Below are 26,947 nucleotides of genomic sequence, written 5' to 3'. Positions count from 1 at the left end.
TCAATGTGTTGACTGTAGTTCACAAATCTGAAGTATTTTAAGTAAAGGTCATTATTAAAAATAAAGCTTGGTATTTGGCTAGAGTCATTACTAACTGATGACTTACCTTACACGTGAAGATTCGGAAGCTTGGATAAATCAGTCTGGGAATGGTATCCATAGCAGATTGTAACTGACCCAAGCACATCATCGGGATTCCAAGTTCACTTCAATCACTGACCTGTCTCTTTCTGTCCATTTCTGATTACTTCTTAGTTGCCTCTGCTTCCTATTGTCCATGAACCTTGTGCTTATTGTATCAACTATCAATAAATCTTAAACATTTCATCTAAATTTGGAATTCTGAAATGAACCTTGCTTAATTATGACATTAGAGTAACATGGGACCTTAACTTTTATGTTAAAATTCTGACAGCTAGAATAAGCTGTATGATTGGTGTATTTATAAATTAGCCCCATCCCAAATTCTCCCCCACCCACACACTACCTTCAACCATTCCTTCTTCTCCGAGTTCTTGCCCCTCACCTTCTACACTCCCCACTGACCTTCCTTCTCAACTTGTGACTAAACCTCCAAGAAATAGTTAAATTAAATATTTATATTAAAATTTTCATGTCACTTCCTGGAGTCGGTGTCAATAAAAATTATGTAAAATTTAATTTTTAAAAATCTAGGGTGTGTCTATGGGAGACATGTTCATGTGAGTCTGGGCACATACATTCTGGGGATCCAGACTGAAGGCTTCATGCTTGCAGTGCAAGACCTTTACCCTCTATACCAGATGGCTAGGGTTAGGGTTAGGGGTTAGGGTTAGGGATAGGGATAGGGTTAGGGTTAGGGTTAGGGTTAGGGTTAGGGTTAGGGTTAGGGGTTAGGGTTAGGGCTAGGGTTAGGGGTTACCATTAGGGTTAGCGTTAGGGTTAGCGTTAGGGTTAGGGTTAGGGGTTAGGGTTAGGGTTAGGGGTTAGGGTTAGGGTTAGTGTTAGGGTTAGCATTAGGGTTAGGGTTAGGGTTAGCATTAGGGTTAGGGTTAGGGTTAGGGTTAGGGGTTACCGTTAGTGTTAGCGTTAGGGTTAGGGTTAGTGTTAGGGTTAGCATTAAGGTTAGGGTTAGGGTTAGGGATTAGTGTTAGTGTTAAGGTTAGGGTTAGAGTTAGGGTTAGGGTTAGTGTTAGGGTTAGTGTTAGTGTTAGTGTTAGGGACAGGGGTTAGGGTCAGGGTTAGGGCTATGGTTAGGGTTAGGTTTAGGATTAGGGTTAGGGTTAGGGGTTAGGGTTAGGGTTAGGGCTATGGTTAGGGTTAGGGCTTAGGGTTAGGGTTAGGGCTATGGTTAGAGTTAGGGTTAGGGTTAGGGTTAGGGTTAGGGTTAGGGTTAGGGTTAGGGTTAAGGTTAGGGTTAGGATTAGAGTAATAAATACCTAGTCCCTGTGTTTATTGGCTTTGGAATGTATTAGCTATCCTGTGGTATCCTGAGTGTTTTGGTGTGTATGACTTATGTTCTCCAAATTAGCCCCATTTCTGCTCTTCCCTTGCCTCCCTGTCTCCTGTCTTGTGTTGTCCCCCACTTCTTGTCTCTCCAATGAAAAGAATATGAATAATTCTATGGAATACTTCTATTAATTGATTCCCTACATCACTAAAGTTTGTTGCTAGGTTTATTGTTGTGTTTATGTTTTGCAGTTGGACTATGTTAATTGCTTTCTGGCTTATCCTGTGTACATAATTGATACTGCCTTGTGCATGTAATAACTTCTTTATATCCGGCCCTTCATCTCACTCATCTCTTGCTACCCTTCCCATCCCCCTTCTGTGTGTCTTGTCCCTACCTATCATATTTTCCACTGTACTGCTTTCCTTTACTCCTATTGATAAATCTGAAGGATTCAAAGAAAATGGCTATTATAACTAATTTAATGTTTTATTATTTCATATCAGTGATAAAGATTTACTTATTTATTAGTGGATATCTTATTTATTTACATTTTAAAGTTATTCCCTTTCTTGGTTTCCCCTCCACAAACTCCCTACCCCAACCCCCTCCCCCTGCTTCTATGAGGGTGCTCCCCCACCCACCCACTTCTGCCTCCCTGCCCTGGCATTCCTCTACCCTGGGGTATGTAGCCTTCAGGGTACCAAGGGCCTCCCTTCCCACTGATGCCAGGCAAGGCCATCCTCTGTATATTGCGGCTGGAGCCATGGGTCCTTCCATGTGTACTCTTTGGTTGGTGGTTTATTCCCTGGGAGCTCTGGGGGATCTGGTTGTTTGATATTGTTGTTCTTTCCATGGGGCTGCAAACCCCTTCAGCTCCATTAGTTCTCGCCCTAACTCCCCCACTGGTGTCCCTACGCTCAGTCCAATGGTTGGCTGTGATCATCCACAGATAGATTTATTATTGTGTGTTGTCTTTCAAATGTAGTATATTGATCCTAGGGGTTCTCTTGGTATGCCATTAGTTCTTGGTTGGATGATTGACATATATTTTATGCATCTCCATCCCCTTGCCATAACCCACCTTTCTAATTCTCTTTCTTCCTAAATCTATCCACCCTCCTCTCTTTCCCTCTTCCACTTACTAATAATTTAAAATTGTCTTAAGTAATAATAAATATAGTAATGAAAGTAATGAAGTCATTATTGATGACTTTATTATTAAATATGTTAATATTTGACAAGTGCCAAATACTTATTTTCCTCAAGGTTGTGAGTATATAACTGATCCTGGACTTTGAGTGATGTGTTCTTTAAAGATACCCACATTATGATGCTATGTCCACTCCCATTATTCCCATCCAGTCAGGTCCCTTATTTTCTCCATTCTCTATCTTCCCCTCCCCCACCTCTCCTCTCTTCTCCCAATTATATTGCCGCCTTCACTCTAATCAATGAGTCAGTGATTCCAAGAAATATTGCTAGTAAAAATAAGCTTTTATTATCTCACAGGAGATATCAGTTCTTGGCTATTCATGGTATTGATTGATGTTTGACGTGTGTAATTCAAATCAATTAATATCTTAGTATATATGTCTGTATATCCCGATACTGGGTTGTATGACTGATGATTGGTCTTTTTTTTCTTTTGACAATGCTCTCCCCAAACTCACCTCATCCTTAATCTTCTCTTTCATTTCACTACTCTTCCCAATTCTCCTCAGTGTCCCTCCATCTGCAATCTAATTTGTCTCGAGTACTTCATGAAGCAGTGTATTATGATCATTGAAGTCACTATTAATTGTTGCCTTTATTTTAGCTGTTAATATTTTGCTTCTGGAATACAATTGACCCCTTGGGTGTTCTGGGAATATAACTGATGTTGAGTTCCTTATGAACCATCCCATCCCAAGGCCACGCCTAGTCCCCACCTCTCTTCTTGCCCTTCAGTTTCCCTATTCACTATGCCTCCTACTCCCTCAAAATGTTTCCTTACTCTCCCCCTCTCTCCACTTATTTTGTGTGGGGAGAGAGGACCACCCCACAGTCCCACTGTGGGTTTATGGAGGTCAAAGGTCAAGTTGTAGACACTGGTCTTCTTCTTGTGCCAGGTGGGTTCCAGAGACCAGCTCACGTTGTCCGCAAGCACCTTCATCTGCTGAGTCATCTTGCTGCTCCCCCCACTCCCCCCTCGACTCCTCCTAAATTAGTAATCCTAATTATTTCAAGTAGTGTTGGTGTTGAGGTGTATGATTTCTAGGGGGTTTCTATTATTTGGTAACTTTATTATTATAGATAGTAATGGTTTCCATCTGGAATGTATTGGTTGATTTCTTGGGATATTCTGAACCTATTATTGCTACAAGAGTGTATGAATGATTTGTTCCATATACACCACCCCTCTCCTTATACACCACCCCTCCCTTTTTGTACCTCCCCTCCCCTATACCCTACACCTCCCCTTATATACTACCCCTCCCTTTCTGTACCTCCCCTCCCCTTATACACCACCCCTCCCTTTCTGTACCACCCCTCCCCTTATACCCTACACTTCCCCTTGTACACCACCCCTCCTTTTCTGTACCACCCCTCCCCTATACCCTACACCTCCCCTTGTACACCACCCCTCCCTTTCTGTACCTCCCCTCCCTTATACCCTACACCTCCCCTTGTACACCGCCCCTCCCTTTCTGTACCTCCCCTCCCTTATACCCTACACCTCCCCTTATACACCGCCCCTCCCTTTCTGTACCTCCCCTCCCCTTATATACCACCCCTCCCTTTCTGTACCTCCCCTCCCTTATACCCTACACCTCCCCTTGTACACCACCCCTCCCTTTCTGTACCTCCCCTCCCCTATACCCTACACCTCCCCTTATACACCGCCCCTCCCTTTCTGTACCACCCCTCCCCTTATATCCTACACTTCCCCTTGTACACCACCCCTCCCTTTCTGTACCTCCTCTCCCTTATACCCTACACCTCCCCTTATACACTGCCCCTCCCTTTCTGTACCACCCCTCCCCTTATACCCTACACTTCCCCTTGTACACCACCCCTCCCTTTCTGTACCTCCTCTCCCTTATACCCTACACCTCCCCTTATACACTGCCCCTCCCTTTCTGTACCACCCCTCCCCTTATACCCTACACTTCCCCTTGTACACCACCCCTCCCTTTCTGTACCTCCCCTCCCTTATACCCTACACCTCCCCTTATATACCGCCCCTCCCTTTCTGTACCACCCCTCCCCTTATACCCTACACTTCCCCTTGTACACCACCCCTCCCTTTCTGTACCTCCTCTCCCTTATACCCTACACCTCCCCTTATACACCGCCCCTCCCTTTCTGTACCACCCCTCCCCTTATACCCTACACTTCCCCTTGTACACCACCCCTCCCTTTCTGTACCTCCCCTCCCTTATACCCTACACCTCCCCTTGTATACCGCCCCTCCCTTTCTGTACCTCCCCTCCCTTATACCCTACACCTCCCCTTGTACACCGCCCCTCCCTTTCTGTACCTCCCCTCCCTTATACCCTACACCTCCCCTTGTACACCACCCCTCCCTTTCTGTACCTCCCCTCCCTTATACCCTACACCTCCCCTTATACACCACCCCTCCCTTTCTGTACCTCCCCTCCCTTATACCCTACACCTCCCCTTATACACCGCCCCTCCCTTTCTGTACCTCCCCTCCCTTATACCCTACACCTCCCCTTATACACCGCCCCTCCCTTTCTGTACCTCCCCTCCCTTATACCCTACACCTCCCCTTGTACACCACCCCTTCCTTTCTGTACCTCCCCTCCCCTATACCCTACACCTCCCCTTATACACCACCCCTCCCTTTCTGTACCACCCCTCCCCTTATACCCTACACTTCCCCTTGTACACCACCCCTCCCTTTCTGTACCTCCTCTCCCTTATACCCTACACCTCCCCTTATACACCACCCCTCCCTTTCTGTACCACCCCTCCCCTTATACCCTACACTTCCCCTTGTACACCACCCCTCCCTTTCTGTACCTCCTCTCCCTTATACCCTACACCTCCCCTTATACACTGCCCCTCCCTTTCTGTACCACCCCTCCCCTTATACCCTACACTTCCCCTTGTACACCACCCCTCCCTTTCTGTACCTCCCCTCCCTTATACCCTACACCTCCCCTTATACACCACCCCTCCCTTTCTATACCTCTCCTCCCCTTATATACTACCCCTCCCTTTCTGTGCCACCCCTCCCCTTATACACCACCCCTCCCTTTCTGTACCTCCCCTCCCTTATACCCTACACTTCCCCTTGTACACCACCTCTCCTTTTCTGTACCACCCCTACATTTATATACCACCCCTTCCCACTGGACTCCTAACCCCACAACTTTACTGTCTCTGTCTTCTTCCCCCACCTCCACTCATGAATCTTAAGAATTCTAATTGTGCTGAATTATACCCAGTGTAATGTCACTGTGTTTGCCATTAGTTGGTAGGTTTAGATGTTAGCCTTTTGTGGCTAGAATATACTTATTTCCTGGGGTATTATGTATTAATATATTGGTATAATATATTAATGAATTTCAAATCTTCCAAGTCATAATGGAATTTATAATCATTATGTTATTGGATTTGTTGTGAGGTGATGACTTTGTTAACTTCACAGCCTGAATGAGTTAGTCCATTTCCAGGGGTATTCTGGGTATTATCATTGATGATGTACTGTGTGACTTGTGTTGTTTATATACCACCCCAGGGAAAACTTGCTCCCATATCCACCCTTCCCCACCATTTCTTTTTCCATTTGGCTCCTCCCCAACCCCTTACCTTCCTAGCTCCCACCCTTTGTTGCTCCAGAACCACCCCACCACTCCTCCCTCTGTTCTTGATGCCAGCGGACGCTGAAATGATCAGGACACAATTTGCCTTAACCACTAAGTCTTTATTTATTGAATTTTTATTGTAACATACACAAGAAATATAGTAAAGAGAATACAGTAATATAATTTGAAGGGTAAGATTGAAAGGGGAGAGGGGGCTGGGCTCTGGAGGGAGGGAGGGAAGAAGGGGTCGGTTAGGGAGGGGGAGGGGAGACGTGCTGAGTTAGGAAAGGGAGTGTGGGCTGGGGTACAGGGAAGAAGTGGTGGGTTCTGGAGGGGGGCATATGGGTGGGTGGGGAAGATATTTTATTAATTTTTGTACAATTTTCATTAACATTTACCATTCAACATTTTAAGCTTTATTCCAGCAACAGTTTTATCAAATGATGACTGTCAATCTGGAAAATCTTAAAATCCCTTGAGTTAATTCCCAGAGCCTGTATTAGATTACTCTAATCATCTTAACCTTCACTAGAATTTTAGCCATGTCCAATTCACTCCTAAAACATTGATTTCCCTGTATTTCCCTCTGAGCTCAGCCTTAAAGGTAAAAGTTGGTAGGGGTAAGTGAGAAATAAGTACACACGTCCACTTGTTGAGGTATTTGACTAACTTATCCTATGTAATCTAACTTATCCTATGTAATCTAACTTATCCTATGCTTATCCTATGTGACCTAACTTATCCTAACTTATCTAACTTATCTTATCTTATCCTAACTTATCCTAACTTATCTTATCCTATCTTATCCTAACTTATCCTAACTTAATTTCCTAAATTACCCACCCACCTAAGATTACTTAACAGTCCCTCCCAGCCCACTTATGATTATGTATCCCCTGTTCTTAATTGACTATAGGAAAAAAAAGAAAAAGAAAAAGAATGCAATGTTTAACAACAACTCAACAGCAAAAATCTGAAACAAGCAAAACAATCCATTCCCATCAGATGCGTGTTCCCTCTCCAGCTGCATATGTAGCACGTTTCCTGCAGACTCTTCTGCAGGTGGTCCTTCGTGACTGGTCAGGTCTCTCCAACAGGATGCTCTCTGTCGCCAATCTTGGAACTGTGTGGGATGTGGGATATCAACGATGTGTGCCAGCGAGATCAATTCAGGAGTCCAAGAGGTACCTGTAAACTCAAACACAAGTCCAGACTGCACCGTAAAGATGCCCATCTCAAATCACTCTCAGCTAAATTAAATGCCTCCTGGTACAAACTAAACTGATTCTTCATGGTGAACTTCATGACCAGCAGTAGAAACTCTCACACCTCCTACATTTTTTAATTAATAAGGAATGCAAATTTGGGCCTACAGCCAATTAGTTAAATTTTGACTAGTTTGTGTTCTCCTCTATTCCAATTTCTTCCTAACAAATGAATCGAGGCATTTTTGTTGGAAATGCCAAAATAAAAGAAAAAAACAATATAAACAATTAATGTAAAATTGATCAACAGAAGCAAAATAAATCGAGAGAAAGGAAACTTAACAAAATCTAAGTACTATAGAGTAAACCTAAGATCACTTATCCTTAACGCCTAACATTTCTAGAGTCTATATAGGAGCAGAGCATAGTACACACTGCCAAAGTCCATGGCAAGCTTCCAACAATCCAGCATCAGGGAACTCACACCAGCATCACCTCCCTGACTGACGTGGTCAATGTCTCCATCTTTGCTTGCCATGGTGGCTAATGTCCGTGTGTACATGCCAGGGCTGCAGATGACGACCCATTTCTAGGCCCTCTGCAGCTTGATGATCAAATTAAAATGCATGGAGGATGGAATTGAGAACTGAGGTAAACTGAAGTGATGCTTCACAACAAAAAGAAAAAAGAAAAATCAGAAGCACAAATGCACCATTTAAAAGTAATTACTGTAAAACACCCAGTGATTGACAAGCTTTCTGATTCCATTGGTGATTTTTAAAAGTCCAATTGTAATCCAATAGAAAGTCTGAAAGCATAGTCAACAAAAACAAAAACACAACAGAAAACCCCCCACCAAACAATAGAGAAAAAAAACCCAAAAATGCTAAACTACTTAAAACATGCCAGGGTAAGAAAAAGATAAATGCTGATAGAAAAAGAAACTTCACCATTAAGATTCATGGCAGATAAAAAAAAAAAAACAAAAACATGTTATGGCCCACTGCACAAACTGAGTTTGGCAACTGGAGGCTGTGTTGACACACATGCCCCTTTAGGCCTGCCTCTCTCATCTCCTTGCATAGCAGCAAAATGGAGTCTCAGTAATCAGGCAGAACGGCAACAAATCCTGCAGCAGGCTTGATGGTAGTGGTAGTGAAGAATCAAACAAAAAGAGAGGTTAAACAAACGTTTCAAGGTCGTAGCGAGAGACACCATCCTTAGAAGTCCGTATCTTCAAGATGATGTCCAGTGCTCTAATTCCATGTCAAGTCAGTGCTCCTTGAAAAGGAGCGGAACGGTGAAGTTTGAAGGTGGTGCAGTAAGGGGATCACGGAAGCCTTTCCATACTGCACCTCAAAGTCTGGCTTCCTTTATAAGGTGCCCGGAGATAATACGGGCTGGTCATGTCCTCCTCTTCCTCTTCTCTCCTTCTGCAAGAAGTCAGCATAGCCTGTGTTTGTCTCAGCTTCTCTGTAAAGACATCTGGCAGCCTGTGATTAAGATGGTGAGAGGTTTTAACAAGTAAAACCCAGGCCTGTCTATGTACAAATTGTCAGTCAAGATGAAAACTGACTTTAGTCCTGCATGCCCCTGTGCCTCAGTCGGCCTGAAGGTCCAGTAGCACACAGTCATTGAGAAGCGGCACAGGATCAAGTTGACGGCAGGGTCTACGAAGGACATGACAGGTATCTACGCAGCACTGAAGGATGCTGGTGGAGGTGGTGGTGGAGGTGGAGGTGGAGGAGGTGGCGGAGGAGGAGGATACTGGGGCACCGGAGGCTGGCGGTGCATATTTGGATACCAGGTGATGACAACAGGTACAAGGATTAATCTCCCGTGGACATCTCGGCCTACTGGGTACCATGCAGTAATCGTTTGAGGACCTGTATAGACGACATAGACAGGATACGGGTGGATGCCAGGAAGATGGACAAATTCGCCATAGGATGCCAGGTGTGCAGGGTCTCCCATATTTGGAAGAGACAGGCGAAAGTACTGATTTTGGATGGTGCCGCTGTGTGGAGCTCGGCAATTGTAGGTAACTTGAAGCTTCCACCCTCTTTTCACTTGCATGACTTGGGCTCCATTGGGTGCCACGGTGGGAGTCATGAGCCCATCTTTCACACTCCTGTCCACGAAATTCCGCAGGGCATTCATCTCAGACTCAGACATCGAGTACAAATGTCCACTGGGAAGGCTGTGCGCTCCAGGAATCATCTCAATGTTAGGGTCAACCAGCCGGTGACCAGGATAGAGATGCTCATCCACAGGCGTATACACATTCTGCACGTAGCAATACCGTATAGGTTGGAGAACTCTGAATCCAGCCATGTGGTAGAAGAACGGTGGATGGGGATGCACGTGCGGGTGCAGGTGCGGGTGCAGGTGCGGGTGCATATGGGGACCCATATGGGGACCCATATGGGGATCCATATGAGGACCCTGATGGTGATCCATATGAGGACCCTGATGGTGATCCTGATGAGGACCCTGATGGTGATCCTGATGAGGACCCTGATGAGGATCCTGATGAGGACCCTGATGAGGATCCTGATGCCCATTCTGATGTCCATCCTGAAATCCATCCTGATGCCCATTCTGATGTCCATCCTGAAATCCATCCTGATGGCCATTCTGATGTCCATCCTGATGCCCATCCTGATGTCCATCCTGAAATCCATCCTGAAATCCATCCTGAAGTCCATCCTGAAGTCCATCCTGAAGTCCATCCTGAAGTCCATCCTGAAGTCCATCCTGAAGTCCATCCTGAAGTCCATCCTGAAGCCCATCCTGAAGTCCATCCTGAAGTCCATCCTGATGCGGCTCTGGATCCATATGCTGCTGCATATACTGATAAAGATACTGGTGCAGTTCTGGATGCAAATGGTGATGCAGAAACTGATGCAGATACTGATGCAGATACTGATGCAGATAATCATGCAGATTGTGATGCAGATCCGGATGCAGATGGTGGTGCAGAACCGGATACAGATGGTGATACAGATACTGATACAGGTACTGCTGCAGTTGGAGCTCCATATCTGGCTGCTGCTGCTGCTGCTGCTGCTGCTGCATATCTGGCTGTTGCTCCTGCTGCTGCATATCTGCCTGTTGCTCCTGCTGCTGCATATCTGCCTGTTGCCCCTGCTGCATATCTGCCTGTTGCTCCTGCTGCTGCATATCTGGCTGATGATGGAGATGCAGACCCGGCTGCAGAAAGAGATGACGATCTGAATGCAGAAACTGATGCAGGCGCTGATGCAGATGCTGATGTAGATGCGGATGCACATGCTGAATTAGATGCGGATGCAAATTCGGATGCGGTGTTGGAAACAGTACCGTAGGAGGTATCTGGGCAAACATCCGGCAGCGAAATCGGCAGTAATCAGAGTTGAAGACAATGGAGCGAGTGCTCCAGGTAATGTGAGGGTCATGCGTGCTCAGCCAACGAATTCCTAGGACAATAGGAAAGAACGGAGACTGAGTCACATCAAAGGACAGTATCTCACGGTGGTCTCCCAGATCAACTATCAGATGGTGGGTTTCAAGAATGATTGGGCCCGAGGCTATAGGATGCCCATCAATAGCTTCCACCATAACTGGCCATGCTTTGATTCTGAGAGGAATTGCATTTTGTATAACAAAGTCTTGGTCGATGAAGTTGCCTGATGCACCAGAATCAATCATAGCCCGGACGAACAGGGTGGGTCTGCCCGGGATATGGATCTGGAGCATCACTTGCAGGTGCTGAATCGTAGCCTCGGAGGGTGGGGACCTTATTCGCGCTGGCCCTGTCGCTGAAGGTCCCCCTACAGCGGGGCCGGGGAGTTTCCCGGCGGCGAATTTTTGGAGGCTTTCGCTGGACACGTGTCAGCAAAATGGCCTCCGTTGCCGCAGTACAAACATAAGTTCATCTTGCGGCGTCTTTCTTTTTCTTCCTTGCTCAGGCGCATGCGGGCACCTCCGAAGGGCACGGTGGGATCATCCTGGCTGTTTGGAGGCATCACCAGGGCCCTTGGCGTGGGATCAGGCTTAGCAGCAGCATCACGGGCCAGTCTTCTCTCGATGTGAATGCACGCAGTGATCAGGCCAGCCAGGGACCTGGGGGCCTCCTGGAGACCCAGCTCCCTGCGAATCTCTGGGTTGAGGCCCTCCTGGAACTGATCCATGAGGGCAGGCTCAGACCAATCGAGGTCCTGAGCAATCATCTGGAATGCATTGGAGTAGTCCACGATAAGTCCTGGGCCCTGGCGAAGACGTCTGATCTTGCGTTTGGCAATTTCACGTCTCTGAGGGTCTTCAAAGACATGCTTCAGCTCCATCATAAAGGCAGTGTAGTTGTGCATCAGGTAAGTGCATCTCTCCAGCTTGGAAGTAGCCCAGCGGGCGGCACGGCCAATCAGCATGCTTGTCACGAAGCAAACACGGACTCGATCAACTGAGAAATCTCTGGTGCTCTTTTCCATGAAGACCTGGCACTGGTACATGAAAGCATTCAGCGTGTCAGGGTTGCCGTCAAACTTCTCAGGCAGGTCGTCAAGGCAGTCATCATCGGAGAAAAAGGGCGAGGCAGGGGCAGCCGCACCCTGAAGCTCAAGGTCGTCTTCATCACTGTACTCAGCACTGAACCTTAATTCTTCAGAGTCAGGATCAAAGTCGTCGTCATCTTCGTCGTCATCAAAGTCATCTAAATGATCCAGTAAACTGTAGCTCTCTGCAAGTAACTCCACCTGATCTAGCAGGCTCATATTCTCAAACTGCCGGTTCATGTGGTCGTCATAGTTGGCAATGTCTTCGGGGAGCTCCTCGTACCCGAGTACTTCATTGTGCCTGAGTTCTTCACCCCTGCGTTCTTCATCGTGCCCGAGTTCTTCATCGGGCCCGCGTTCTTCATCGGTCCCGAGTTCTTCGTTGTGCCCGAGTTCTTCCTCGTGCCCGAGTTCTTCGTCATGTCCAAGTTCATCTGGCCCGAGTTCTTCGTTGTGCCCGAGTTCTTCATCGGTCCCGAGTTCTTCATCGGTCCCGAGTTCTTCCTCGTGCCCGAGTTCTTCATCGTGCCCGAGTTCTTCGTCATGTCCAAGTTCATCTGGCCCAAGTTCTTCGTTGTGCCCGAGTTCTTCATCGGTCCCGAGTTCTTCATCGGTCCCGAGTTCTTCATCGGTCCCGAGTTCTTCATCGGTCCCGAGTTCTTTGTCATGTCCAAGTTCATCTGGCCCGAGTTCTTCGTTGTGCCCGAGTTCTTCATCGGTGGTCCCGAGTTCTTCATCGGTCCCGAGTTCTTCATCGGTCTCGAGTTCTTCATCGGTCCCGAGTTCTTTGTCATGTCCAAGTTCATCTGGCCCGAGTTCTTCATCGGTCCCGAGTTCTTCATCGGTGGTCCCGAGTTCTTCATCGGTGGTCCCGAGTTCTTCATCGGTGGTCCCGAGTTCTTCATCGGTGGTCCCGAGTTCTTCATCGGTGGTCCCGAGTTCTTCATCGGTGGTCCCGAGTTCTTCATCGGTCCCGAGTTCTTCATCGGGCCCGAGTTCTTTGTCATGTCCAAGTTCATCTGGCCCGAGTTCTTCGTCGTGCCCGAGTTCTTCGTCATGTCCAAGTTCATCTGGCCCGAGTTCTTCGTCGTGCCCGAGTTCTTCGTCATGTCCAAGTTCATCGGGCCCGAGTTCTTCGTCGTGCCCGAGTTCTTCATCGTGTCCTAGGTCTTCGTCGTGCCCGGGGTCTTCGTCGTGCCCGGGGTCTTCGTCGTGCCCGGGGTCTTCGTCGTGCCCGGGGTCTTCGTCGTGCCCGGGGTCTTCGTCGTGCCCGGGGTCTTCGTCGTGCCCGGGGTCTTCGTCGTGCCCGGGGTTTTCGTTGTGCCCGGGGTTTTCGTTGTGCCCGGGGTTTTCGTCGTGCCCGGGGTTTTCGTCGTGCCCGGGGTTTTCGTCGTGTCCGAGTTCTTCGTCGTGCCCGGGGTCTTCGTCATGCCCAGGGTCTTCATTGTGCTCGGGGGCTTCGTCATGCCCGTGTTCTTCATCGTGCCCGCGGTCTTCATTGTGCCCGGGGTCTTCGTCATGCCCGTGTTCTTCATCGTGCCCGCGGTCTTCAGCATGCCTGAATTCTTCATCATACCTGCGTTCTTCATCATCTTCTGGGTCGGACACCCTGGGGCTCTTGGGCGTGTTGTTGTTATTGTTGTTGTTGGGAGGAGGAGGAGGAGGAGGAGGGGGAGGGGGTGGGCAGTTGGAGGAACCACCCACAGCAGCCATGGCGGCGGTGGGAGGGACCCTCCCAGGTGTGGCTTCACTCCCCTAGGGAGGGAGCCCTGGATCCTGGGACCCTCGTAGTTGCTGTCTTTTGGTTCTTAAAACCCGCCTGTAAATAACAACAAAAGCATACATTCAACATATACATCTATAGGTTGGGATGTAGGTGTTCAAATATCCCCTGATAATTATTAGTCGATAATTAGTTGACAGAATACACACCCAAGAGAATGAGGTAATCATTCTCAAAATAATGAAAAGCATACTACTTCTTGATGTCCAGATATCCTAAATGTCTCTTCTTCTAAGAAGTCACCTGCTTTTTAGAATTAACAATATATATCTTTTAGCAGAAGCAATACACACCTATACAAACTATTAAAAAGAGGTGACAAAGCAAACAAGTAAGTTTGGATTTTGTTTGTTTGGGTATGGAGGCCACACAGCAAGAAACTCCAAGGCAGAGACAAATAAGAAACAAATTATGCAAAATAACTTCTAAATCATGAAAATTATTCCAACATCATACCTTTTACTAATAAGGTTAGGAGAAAATAGCATCCTAATCAATAAGAAACCACACACACAAACTAGGTTGGTACTAAAACCACAATGCCTATACTCATCAGCTCTGAAAAACTGAAGTAGCTGGCCAAATGTCACATCACAGGTGCACCCTAACAATGAAGTCAAAATATTAAGCCAAATGACAACCACTATCACAAAAACCACAAGATTATCTAATTGCTTTTCATGAACACAAATTAACTTCCTCAGGAGAATTCTCTATGGGACAGAAAAGCATTGAACAGTTCATGGGGATGTCAGTTTACTTTATTAGGTAATTATTAAACAAATATTAATTGATGCCTCCTAAGTAGAAATGTACTATACATTAGGACATCTTTTTAAAAAGATGCCCGATAATAGCATAATTTAAATTTTTATGTTTTAATTACATAGCATAGGTAAGGGAGGGGGATGGGAGGGTAGGGGGTGAAAGGTTGCAAGGGTAGGGGGTGGTGGATGGGAGGGTGGGGGAGCACCTTCTCAGAGGCAAAGGGGAGGGGGGATAAGGTGAAGAACTCTGGGAGGGACCGGAAAGAGAGGAAATGTTTGAAATGTAAACAAATAAAATAATTTAATTTAAAAAACTCTAAAAAAGATAACAGGTAGAAATCACTGAATCACAACTGTTAACTGACTAATAATGTTTATTGATTATATAACAGAAGGCTACTTTCTGTATAAGTGGGAAGGAGCTATACCTACTGCAACTTGCAAATTGTGAAAATGTAAATAATTGTAGTAAAGAACAAAACGTTTAGATACTTTGTTATTAGACAGTCCAGTCAACTTTTTAAAAAGTTTAACAAAGTTTATTAAAGTTAAAAACAATGAAAGTTTGAGCTTATAAGCAACTTTTAAGTTTAAAGCTTAAAGCTTTAGGTAAGTTTTTAAAACTTTGTAATTGTTCAGTCTGGTAAACTTTTTTAAAAGTTTAAAAGTTTACTGAAGTTTTAAAAAACTTTGAAAAAGTTTGAACTTACAAACAACTTTTAAGTTTAAAGCTTAAAACTTTAGAAAGTATAAAAACTTTGTAATTGGTCAGTCTGGTAAACTTTTTAAAAAGTTTAACAAGGTTTACTGAAGTTTTAAAAAACTTTGAAAAAGTTTGAACTTACAAACAACTTTTAAGTTTAAAGCTTAAAACTTTAGAAAGTATAAAAACTTTGTAATTGGTCAGTCTGGTAAACTTTTTAAAAAGTTTAATAAAGTTTACTGAAGTTTTAAAAAACTTTGAAAAAGTTTGAACTTACAAACAACTTTTAAGTTTAAAGCTTAAAACTTTAGAAAGTATAAAAACTTTGTAATTGGTCAGTCTGGTAAACTTTTTAAAAAGTTTAACAAAGTTTACTGAAGTTTTAAAAAACTTTGAAAAAGTTTGAACTTACAAACAACTTTTAAGTTTAAAGCTTAAAACTTTAGAAAGTATAAAAACTTTGTAATTGGTCAGTCTGGTAAACTTTTTAAAAAGTTTAACAGTTTACTGAAGTTTTAAAAAACTTTGAAAAAGTTTGAACTTACAAACAACTTTTAAGTTTAAAGCTTAAAACTTTAGAAAGTATAAAAACTTTGTAATTGGTCAGTCTAGCAAACTTTTTAAAAAGTTTAACAAAGTTTACTGAAGTTTTTAAAAACTTTGAAAAAGTGTGAACTTACAAACAACTTAAGTTTAATTCTTAAAACTTTAGAAAGTATAAAAACTTTGTAATTGGACAGTCTAGCAAACTTTTATAAAGAATTTAACAATGTTTATTGAAGTTAAAAAAATCTTTAAATAGTTCGAACTTAGAATTTTTAAGTTTTAAGCTTAAAACTTTAGAAACTTTTAAAAGTTGTTTTTGAAAGTTCTAAAACCTTCAAAGAGTTTAAAACTTTTTAATAGCTACAAACTTTTAATTAAAAAGCTCAATAAAAGATTAAGGACATAAAATTTAAAACTTCTGAACAAACATAAGTTTAAAAATAATTTTTTTCTTTGACCAATCAAGGCAAAAATGGGCACTAATTAAATTCCATGAAACTAAAGAGATAAAAAAAATTATTAATTAGAGAAGTTAGCTAACATTTTAACCTGTTGAACATTTTAAAACATAGAGGAAAACTGACATCCCACATGACACCTGATCATCACCGTTGTCCCATTCCCCCTGCCCTCCCCAGCCCCCACCACCCTGCCCCCGAACCACACCCCCACCCCCACCCCCACCCCCACCCCTTTTAGGCCCCTCCCCTGCCATAACCACTTGCAAACATTTTCCTTTTGTCCTAAGTTGTTCCTATGACCTTTCCAATAAGCAGAACACACAGGTGACTAAAGTGTGACTTCTGCCATCTAGAAAAAATAAAATAAAACTTCAAAATAAAAACTAAAACCTTCCCTAAGAAAGATGGTCTCAGCATGGCTTGGTACAGCCTGACTCAGGTCAGGAAGGTCTACGCCCTCTGGGGTGGGCTTTATCGAAGCTAGGTGTGGACATTAACACCTATAAGAGACAACTATAGGTTGTCTTTAACAACCAGCAAACAATCAATATGCTCAGGAAGATAATTTAAAGTGAGATTGGAGATTGAGGTAACGGGAGGAGCTATACTCATATAACTTGGGGGTGTGCCCCTCCCACCAAAATATTCAAGGGGGTGTGCTTTTGGTTTTTAATAATGCTAGTTAAACACATTAAAGTGTCTTATTTCGCTTGTGAGGTCACCAGTGGAAGATCTGTGACCTTCACCCCTCCTAGGCCTTAGGCCCCACCCTGTGGGGGTGGGCTTGCAGTTTTGGGGTGGGGCTCTACTCCAAAGCTGAGTAGTTTAACCAGTAAAAGTAATAGGGTCTTGGGCAAACTGGGTAACAATAACCACAAACAAGTAATGACCATGTTTACTATGGGGTGGCACAGGTTGCCAGGCAAGGAGCATTTTGACTTCAGTTTAATTTGACTTAAAAATTGTGGCACCTCAAATTCCCTCTTAAAGGGCTGGACTAGGGGTGGGGGTTGGGGGGTGGGGAGTGGAAAGTGGGGGGTTGGGGTTGGGGGGTGGGGAGTGCTGAGAGCCTCCATTCCTGAAAACTGAAAGTTCACACTGTATAAGCCAGCTTCTTGAGACAGGACCATCTTCAGGTATGGTAATTATGTTTTAGTCAATTTAGAATAAATAAATATTTCTGATTAATTATTAACTCTTTACAATGACATCTTCAAAGGATTTTTTATTCCCCCCCAAACACAAAGAGCAATAATAGTAAATAAAATCACATGTAAGTGTCTCATTATGAAATGAGACACCATTGAGCAATTTTTCTTTGCTTTGAAATTTTAAAGCTTTTTCTTAGAATTACGTGGATTATCTGTGGAATGTAATTTGCATATATTTTTCAATGTTTTGAATCTCTTTAATATGCAGATAAAATTCCCAAAGCAAAGCATACATTTAGAGCTGTAATTATAATCATATATTTCCCACAGACAGCTATACACTAGGGAGGGGCCTTAGGAAGGCAAGAACTTAGGGGAGCAAAAACCCCTATTTCTCCCTTTAACAAAATTCTGGCTCATAGTATATAATATAGAACCAGATTTTTCTTTTTAATTTCTTCATTAATTTCTATTTGGCTTCTCTGTAAATTACACAGATGTTTAATTAAGCCAGTTGTAACCATCTATGTCTTGCAATGTAACCACCCTGTTATATCATACAAATTTTAAATGTCAATATGTAGCATTAATAACCCGTTTGTCCCAAATTTAAATTAGCTTTTTATGAAAAAAGCTAATTACTTGGGACACCAAATAATTAGCTTTTTATGAAAAAAGCTAATTACTTGGAATAACAAATAATTAGCTTTTTATGAAAAAAGCTAATTATTTGGAATATAATTTAGTTGATTCATATTATAATTACAGCTTGCATTGCTGGAGTTCAAAACCATACTTTTTAAAAAGAAACTTTTAAATGTGTTTTCAAAAGGGGCAGCAACTCAACTCAGGACAGCAAAGCACCTTAAGACAAAGCAACAAAATTTCAAAACAGCCTGAAGGCCAGCAGCAAGACAATTAATTAATTCTGGCCATCCAATACACACTTAATGAATCTTTACTATGTGCCAAGCACATTTTATTATATGTAGGGGCAGCAACTCAACTCAGGGCAAGGACAGCAAAGCACCTTAAGAAAAAGGAACAAAATTTCAAAACAGCCTGAAGGCCAGCAGCAAGAATAATTAATTAATTCTGGCCATCCAACACACATTTAATGAATCCTTACTATGTGCCATGCACATTTTATTATATGTAGTCAGGTCAGCCAGGGCTAATCACCTAGAATTTAAAGGAACAACCACACAACAACAACAACAACAACAACAACAACAACAACAACAACAAACCTTTTCTACGCTAACCTCTCTCTCAGAAGCCACGTCATAACACCAATGCCCCTCAAAACTCCTAAGATACACAGTGCTAGTCACCTCTGGCTTTGTATTTATCAAAGCATTTAATTCCAGGAAGTCCAATGGTGCCTTGATCAAATAATTAAATATGAAAATATTTTAAAATTTAATTTTTAATTTAAAGTAAATAACTGCCTTAATTGCTTTAAGGCGTCAGCTAGGATTTTTAAAAGGTCCATATCCCACTATCAGGAATTTTAATTGTGGGATCTTTTTATTTAATAATGCAATGCACTTATTAAAAGTGCTTATGCATGTCAGGTATACTTATTATTGTTGTTATTAATTACTCTTATTATTCTTATATTTACTAGACACCTGTGGACAAAAAGTAAAACCGCGCAACAGAGAAACCGCAGGGAGGCGGGGCTGTGCAGCCAGGCTCAGACAGGGCAGAGGCGCACTTGCGCACTGGAGGCAAACCTGAAGGGAGGGGCTGTAGGCCACACTGCGCAGGCGCAAGCTGGCTGGGGGAAGGCGGGGCTCTGGGCCTCCTCCTAGGCGGAACTCTGGGAGGAGCTGAACAGTAAGAAGGTGGGGCCTGGGCCGGCCTCCCCATAGGAGGCGGGCCTTGGGGCGGAGCCTTGTCAAGCCGCCTCAGGAGGCGGGCCTTGGGGGCGGGGTGGGGGGGGCTAGGCGGCAGGCCACGTCAGAGGAGGCGGGCCTTGGGGGGGCTAGGCAGGCCACATCAGAGGAGGCGGGCCTTGGGGGCGGGGGCTAGGCAGGCTGGCTCTAAGGCGTCAGCACTTGGGAGGTTGGGCCTGTGGAAGCATGTTCTGGAAAGGCGCGCGACAGGCGAGGCGCGCAGACGAGGCGCGCGGCCTCTCTGCAGATGAGGTAAGGCTAGGATGGGCGGGGCAGGTCTGAGACTGGCTGCTACAGGGCTGCAGGATGACTGCATGCCTCCCCCCGCCCCCCTACCTCCCCAGACCCCTCCCACCAGCTTCCAACCACCAGATTCCTTCTGTGCAGTAAGAGCAAACCCTCACCTCCCACCTCCCTCCTCCCACCTCCTGCCTCCCATCTCCCACCTCCCACCTCATCTCCCATCTCCCACCTCCCACCTCGGCTTCGTAGCCACCCAGCAAACCAGACAGTCTCCACAAACTGTTGCTGGACACCAATTCGTGCCCCCAAGACTACTGCACCGTCACCTCAATCAATCACCATTAGACAAGGGCCGTTCTGCCATCTCCAAAATCCACCACCCCTCCACTCTACTGCCGTAAGCAGGAGTTACGTGGACAGAATGTTAAACACCAATTTTGGCCGCCCAGGGCTCCATTTTGTCTAACACCATCACCACCACCATCATGCGGATAGCCGTCTGACGGAAAACGCAGTTAGTTTGGATGCGAAAGGTGGGCCTGTGTTGCCCCCCTCTCCACGGAGAGAGAGTTATGCTTTCTCTCGCGCCTTCCCAACGCTACTTTCTGTGTAGCTCAACAGTCTGCAGGTCTTCTGGCTCTGCCGCAGTTTGCAGCGCAGTTCTAAATTCACTCTTGTTGCGCTTTTGCCTTGGGTGACTCTCCTGTGCTCCGAATTGAATGCGTAAAGCACGAATCGGTTTGTGTATCATCGCCGTAGTTCGGGCTGCTTTGTGGCGCATGAAGCGCCGGTTCGCCCCGTTCACAGGTTCGCTGGTTCGCCTGTTCGCCGGTTCGCCCGGCCGTTTGCTCGTTCCTACACCAAAGCGCATGAAGCGCCCATTGGTACAGCGAGGCGCATGAAGCGCCTATTAGTACAGCAGCGAGGCGCATTAAGCGCCCATTAGCACAGCGAGGCGCATGAAGCGCCCATTAGTACATGAAAGCGCATGAAGCGCCATCAGGTCGTTTGCTCGTTCGTACACCGAAGCGCGTGGAGCGCCTATTAGTATTTCGTAGCGCATGAAGCGCCCGTTAGTTCATCACGGCGCAAGATGCGGCCGTCTGCAGCGCTTGTAGCGCGGCACCGGTCACTTTGCAGCGTATTTGGGGAGCTCATTGCAATTCGGTCGGTAGCTCATGTGCGTCTGCAGCTCATCGCTGTCCGCAGCTCATGCGTCTACTGACCAATTCTGGACGCGAGTCGTGGAAACCGAAGTCATGGACCCAAAGCCGTGAAGACTTGGCTTTCCACGCTCTCGTCTCGGGATCCGGCCACTGAAGGCGTGACAAAATTTGCGAGGAGATATTCTGGGGGCGCTACTCTTATCTCCCCGCAGCTCCCGATGTAAAACGGGGATTGCGTGTGATCGTTTTTTTTCGGGGGGGGGGATAAAAAAAAAAAACCCTAGCCGCATACTTACCACACGAGGATTCCTCTGCGATGACACGAAGGATGAGGGGGTCCCGCGACAGCCCGGTCCACTGGGTGACCGCGGTCCGGAGAAGGCTCCGGACCGCAGCCCGCGCAGCAGACCTAGGCGAGGCTCGGTGGACGATCTCGGTTGGCTGCTCTCCCCAGGTCCGGAGTTGGTCAGGATTCTTCGACACACACCAACTGAAGTTGGAAACGCGTGTATCGGGAGCCCGGACTGCTTGCCTTATATAGAGAGATCCTAGGAGGGGGGGCGCCAAATCCCAGCGTGCTTCGCGAGATGGCGGGGGCGGAGGGGGGGTGCGTGGGCGGGCGCCTGGGGGGATGGGGTGGGGGCGCGGCATGCACCGCTTTGGCCCGCCGCTAGGGGCAGCATGGGCTCAGGAAGGGGGGGTGCACGATGCTGAACTGGCTAAGCTGGGAGGAAAAAAAAAGAAAGGGAGGGGAGGGGAGGATCGAGGACGGACGGCTTAGGCAGGCCAAGAATGCTATTATTCTGGTGGTGGGAGCTGGGAGACCCTTGTGCTTGGACGGGAAAGGGTCGGGGGACACTCAAGATGAGCCCCGCGACCACTGGCACATTCTTACTGACAGGTTAGTGGCCTGCGCGCGACATGGAGGTTCAGGGGCCCACAGGCCGCCGCCTCACCCTCCCCCACTCGGGTTCCGGGGTACCAGGGCGTGCCCAAAGGGTGCTAGTCCTGCTCTATGCCTGATGCACCCCCACAGCACCCCTCTTTCAGGACACCCTGCAGCCCACCTCCTGGGCCAAGTGTGTCCCTCCCCAGGCTTGACCTCTGGCCTTCTCTTTCTGCACCCCCATGGCCCCTCCCTGTCCAGCAGGGTAGGAATTCAGCTCCAGTTTTCATTAAGGAGGGCACCCCTCCTCGCCCCCCAGCCCGGTGGTGGACATCTTCTGATCCCTGAAACAGATTTGGGGGTCGTTGCCCCTCGTGGTGGGGGTGGAGGTGGGGGTGGGGGCTTTATCCAACAATTGAGACTCCCTGGCCTAGATGTAAGGCAAAGGACATGGCTGGCCAGCTGCTTTCTCTCTTACACAAAGATGTACATCTTTTCTTATTTTCTGGGATCTGGTTGAGAGAAAGAAAGACCACCAAAATGTGACATTTAAAAGACCGAATCTCGCCCCCACCCCCGCTTTCTTTTAAGGCGCGAACCTGATTTTTCTTAGGTTTTACCAAACACGGAAGCAGGATCATGAAATTCTGGGAGCCAAACGGCGGCTTGCAGGTCAGGGTCAACCATGGCTGGGGGCCAGAGATGCTGCAAACAGCACCCATTGCCCTACTAAATACGTTACAGAGGGAAAGCAAGAACAATTGAAAACAGCTGTGGTTGCTTCCAATGTTCTTGGCGGGCTTTGGAAGCTTTCAGCTACGGACTTTGTGAGGTGATGACAAGGTTTATACGGAGACCTCAGCTTTCCCCCCCAACCGCGCCGTTTTGTGTTTCTAAATCTTGTGGGTGAATGAATGTTTTGGGGTGCAGTAACGGTAGGGTCAAACAGGCCACCGAGACTCAGCGCCAAGCATTTCCTTGGCTTGATACATACAAATCTGTAATTTTTTTTTTTTAACCTTAGGGAAATTTGCAAAGAAACAAGACATTCAAATACTGAACGGGAAAGGATGTGAAATAAAACCTTAATGCGGATTCCCACCTAAGCTGCTCAAAGTCTTAGGTGCTGAGAAAATTAGCAATCTGTTGCTAATCTTTGTCAAAAAAGTTAAGGTTAAAAGGAAAATCAAATTGTCTACAACTGAGTTGGATTGATGAACCACAGATGAAACATATTTGTTTTTCAAGACTAAAACTGAGCTTATTTCAGCAATATTCCTACAGCTTTTTTTTCCTTAAAGGAAAAACAAGACTTTGACCCATTGTGTACGGCAAGGTAGAAGGGTCCTTGCGTTGTACAAAGCATTAAGCAAAAACTCATTCATTTACTAGGAATCTACTTATTAGAAATTAAATGTTGACCTCCAGAAATAAATAAGTGCAGATTTCCAGGAGCAGAGGGCATTTATCTAGCAAATTGGGCGAACATAATCATTTTTAATTTAAAACTGTTTATTCTTTTCTGCAAGAGAGACTTGATTCCAGGATTTTAAAACAATGTTTATTTAACAGTCCCTGTTCCGGTGACTGTGACTGCGGGGCTGTCAAATGCTTAGGGGCAGTTTCTTCTCCCCGCAAAGTTAATTCACCTAGCTGTTTACTGAGAGCATTTAAACAGTCCACTCTTTAAAAAGTGAGCCTTGCGGCAAACATGGATTAAAAAGTAAGGAAAATTCAAGTTTTAAAAATCACCCCATCTTTCTGGGTTTGAACTAATATGACTTTTTCATCTCAAATTTTTAACCAGTGGTTTATCTATTTATGGCTTAAAAATTAGAAATGGCTTTATTGGTATTTTTGTAATAATAGTAATTCTCTCATGGTCCAAATTCTAGAGGGTACCTTACAAGGGAGCCAAGATCACCTGTGACACCCTCGGCTTGCTGTTGCGCTGGCAGACTACGGTTTGCCATTTCAGCCTTCCCTCTATGCTTACAGAGGTATCTAAAGAATATGGTTTTTCATAGTTATGTATATTTTTTCTCAAAATTAAATATTGAATCAAATTAATTTTCCCCCTGTTTTCTTTCCAAGTAGCAGATGTTGAGCATCAAACAACACTAATTTTACAATTTTCTTTAAAAATAAGCAACATTAAATTAATATTTCCTGATTGGGGTATATGAACAGCAACAACGCCTAAGTATTTCAAGCCAACAAGCTGAGCCGTGGCTCCCAGCCTTAGGATTATGACATAGAGCCATAATTCTGATCAATATTCTTTATGGTTTTTTATGCTTGATACACAATTTTTTTTTTTTTACTTTGCTTCAAATTATAATTTTCCTAAGAAAAAGGCAGTACCAGCTGTTTAGGTAAAAATTTCTTGCTAGCTGAAAGAACAAATAATATTTAAATGAATAGACAAAATGAATAAATACTTGAGGGTTAAATACCAATATGGCCTAATACTGATAGATAATATCTTAAACACTCATGGTATTTACTATTGAGGTGATTTTTAGGTCCCCCTCCTCCCGTGTGGATTATTTTGTGCCAGCTTTTCACAAGGGTCAGTGTGAAGCACATGCAGTGTTAAGATGCGCTATTTACTTCACTAGGTAACTAGCTGGTCTTTGTATTAGGACATTTTATCTATTTTTGTAAGCGTGCTTGGGAGCTATCATCTCTTGCTTTACCACCATTTTTAGTTTAGAGTGGAGTGAGGGAACTCTGCTTTGACACTAAGTAGGATTTTGACATCGCTGTATTTCTCTGCTTGTACATTTTACCTGTTTTATGGCAATTTGCCCTGTATCTATGAAGCTGTTGATTTATCTCTTATATTTAGGATAAGTTCTTGAGGAGTGAGAAGATTTATTTTTCCAAGCAAAGGTAGAGTTTTCACAAGACAAATATTAGACTGCCTATTTGGACATTTTTATCCTTTTTAATGAGAATTTGATATGGATGTGAATGTGTTTCTTTTCTGCCTGTAGTTGGCTTAGCTTCTAGGGTACTAGGAGTAAGTTAATTCTAAACAGGATAAAAATTTCACTTTTCAAAGAGTAAGTAAGATTTGAATTGTTTGTTTTTATCTAGTATTATGACAGTTTGCCATGAACCTAGCAGCTATTGCTTTACCCTGTGTATACATAGCCTAACTTCAATCTGGGGAGTAAATTATATCTCTAAGCCAGGTGGAATTTTCACTTGTCTCACAGACTTTACAGACAGTAATGAACACGCCATAAAATCGGGCTAGAGATAACCTGAGTGAGACAGATATCCTGTGTTCAGCTTCAGACCCTAGTTTCCCATGGAATCACTGATTCTCCTGGAAGCCACCCTTAAAGAAAAGGCTAAAGCAGCAAAGACGTGCTGGCTTGTTGAAAATGTTTTGAGTCAAATACTCAGATCTGATAAGTGCAGTGCTTACACGTTTCTTTACCACCACCATCAGTCCACATTCCATTTTCTATTTTTCCTATTTGTCCACACAGTCTATCCTACCTGATCTCTCTCTCTCTTTTTCAAGTTTACCTTTCCATAGTCTCTATTCTAAACATCTAAATCCTGTTTATTATTTATCTTATTTCCTAGTCTCAGTGTGACAAGGGACCGCAGTTAATCAGATGACACGGGTTGGGTTCATCTGTTCCTACTTGGACTGGAAGGGAACCTTTGCACTGTGCTCTGGTTTTGGTCTCTATACCGTGTTTTTCATATGTTTCTAACCTGTCTAACAGAGGAAGACAGACAGAGAGATGGACGTCTCTCTCTCTCTCTCTCTCTCTCTCTCTCTCTCACACACACACACACACACACACACACACACGCTCACACATGTGCGCACATCACCCAGGCTTTTTTTCTAAACGGCCATATCCCGTTTTCTAGTCTACTCTTTCCTATATTATCAGCTTATTAAATCTAAATAGCAATTTAATGTTGAAAACAAAGGGTAGAGAGGAAAGAGAAAGAAGGCAACAAGGATGGAAAGAAAGCAAGGCTGATGCTTCCTGTGATCAACAAGTCCTGTCAGAGACCATTTTTCTGCTTAGGGTTCTCTGGTTGGAAAGACATTCTCAATGGTCTAAAGCCATTTCACATGGACTGATTCCAAGTCAAATTCTCTGTACATGATTTTCATTGTTAATTTTTTTAAAAGACATGTAATTGTAGTAAAGACAGCAATGAATTAAACAGTAATAACAGCAAAACCCAAACAGTCTCACAGCCTGCCACAGACATTCCCGTTGCTGATCTTGCCTTCCCGGCTTTGCTCTGTGTGTAGGAATATTTCCATAGACTTGTACTTTGGAGCCGTATTGGTCCTTTACGCCTTATTTTGAATGATAAGTGATCCTTGCTTTCAGGGAAGCGGTTTGCCGGCTGTAGGCTGATGTGTGAGAGGGTCTGCAGATTAATTAGCAGGATCGTTGCGTGAGCCGGAGACTGGCTGGGATCAGTGCTGGCCAGGTGTGTATATGTTACTGGGTTTGAAGAAGGGAGAAACCTGGGTAGGGTCACAAATCTTTACCCTGGATGGCTTCTTGTTTAACCTTGGCACACATGATTTTTGACAAAGATCTAGAGAGCTTGCTTTACAATTCATGGGTGAATGGAAAAGAGATAGCTGTTACAAACAGATAATAGAATTTAGAATTAAATACCATTTAGTTTAGTGCTGAGCTGCAAGCACAAAATATAGCAATCAGTGCACTATAATTCACTGACACGAAGAGAAGTGGAGTGGCTTGTGTGTGATTCTTGTTCTTTAGGAAGATCATGAAGAAGTTATGGCATGATGTGCCTTATAAAAATAAAAATTCAGGTTAGACAGTGATGGTAACTGTAATGCCTGTCCAGCATAAAAATGATGGACCTTGCTCTAATCAACCCCATCTGTAGCTTCTTGTTCATTTCTGGCCATCAGTTTGGAGAGAGTAGTTGACAAATTAGACAACTTGTGGGACAGTCTGTGGGGTTGGTGAGGATCTAGAAACCCTGTCACAGTGGGTAATCTCAAAGGGTCTGGAAATGTTTAGTTTGAAGTAAACTCCCTTTTGTTTGCTTCCGAGGGCAGAACTAGAGCGAGTGGGCAAAAGTGCATATAGACTCAGCTCGGGGCCTTTTGAAGTGAAGGCCAACAGGAAAATCAACTTCACCTCTTTTGCAGTGGGGGGATTTGAAGACCATTGGAACTTATTAATGTACAAAACATGTCACAAGCACCTTTGTTTTACCTATCTTCCCAGAGCTACCTTCTTGTCAAGCGTGTCTTGCTTGGTCCAGAGCAGATTTCTCCTGCCTAATGGTGGTGAAGGCTGGGGAGTCCAGGGTTACCTGGCAGG

General features: G+C 44.8%; 2 protein-coding genes across 4 annotated transcripts in view; one reads left to right on the top strand and one right to left on the bottom strand.

Moving 5' to 3' along the window:
- Window positions 1-8,421: 8,421 nt before the first annotated feature.
- Peg10 (paternally expressed 10) lies at window positions 8,422-13,696 on the bottom strand. The gene is given in 3 exon segments (XM_052173210.1): window positions 8,422-11,284; window positions 11,287-12,284; window positions 13,560-13,696. Coding segments are annotated over 3 exon segments (3,276 nt in total). The 3' UTR covers window positions 8,422-9,143.
- A 7,739-nt stretch (window positions 13,697-21,435) lies between these two features.
- The window catches only part of Sgce (sarcoglycan epsilon), a 70,323-nt gene continuing 64,811 nt past the window's right edge, over window positions 21,436-26,947 (top strand). For 2 of the 3 annotated variants that reach the window (XM_052173208.1, XM_052173207.1), the window contains exon 1: window positions 21,436-21,605. In XM_052173208.1, the coding sequence (XP_052029168.1) occupies window positions 21,497-21,605 (109 nt within the window). In that variant the 5' untranslated portion in view covers window positions 21,436-21,496. The remainder of the gene's footprint in view (window positions 21,606-26,947) is intronic. The other variant, XM_052173209.1, reaches the window with a different exon arrangement.

Source organism: Apodemus sylvaticus, chromosome 2 (assembly GCF_947179515.1).
Source record: "Apodemus sylvaticus chromosome 2, mApoSyl1.1, whole genome shotgun sequence".
Lineage (NCBI taxonomy): Eukaryota > Metazoa > Chordata > Mammalia > Rodentia > Muridae > Apodemus > Apodemus sylvaticus.
This window is presented reverse-complemented; position numbering and strand designations above follow the sequence as displayed.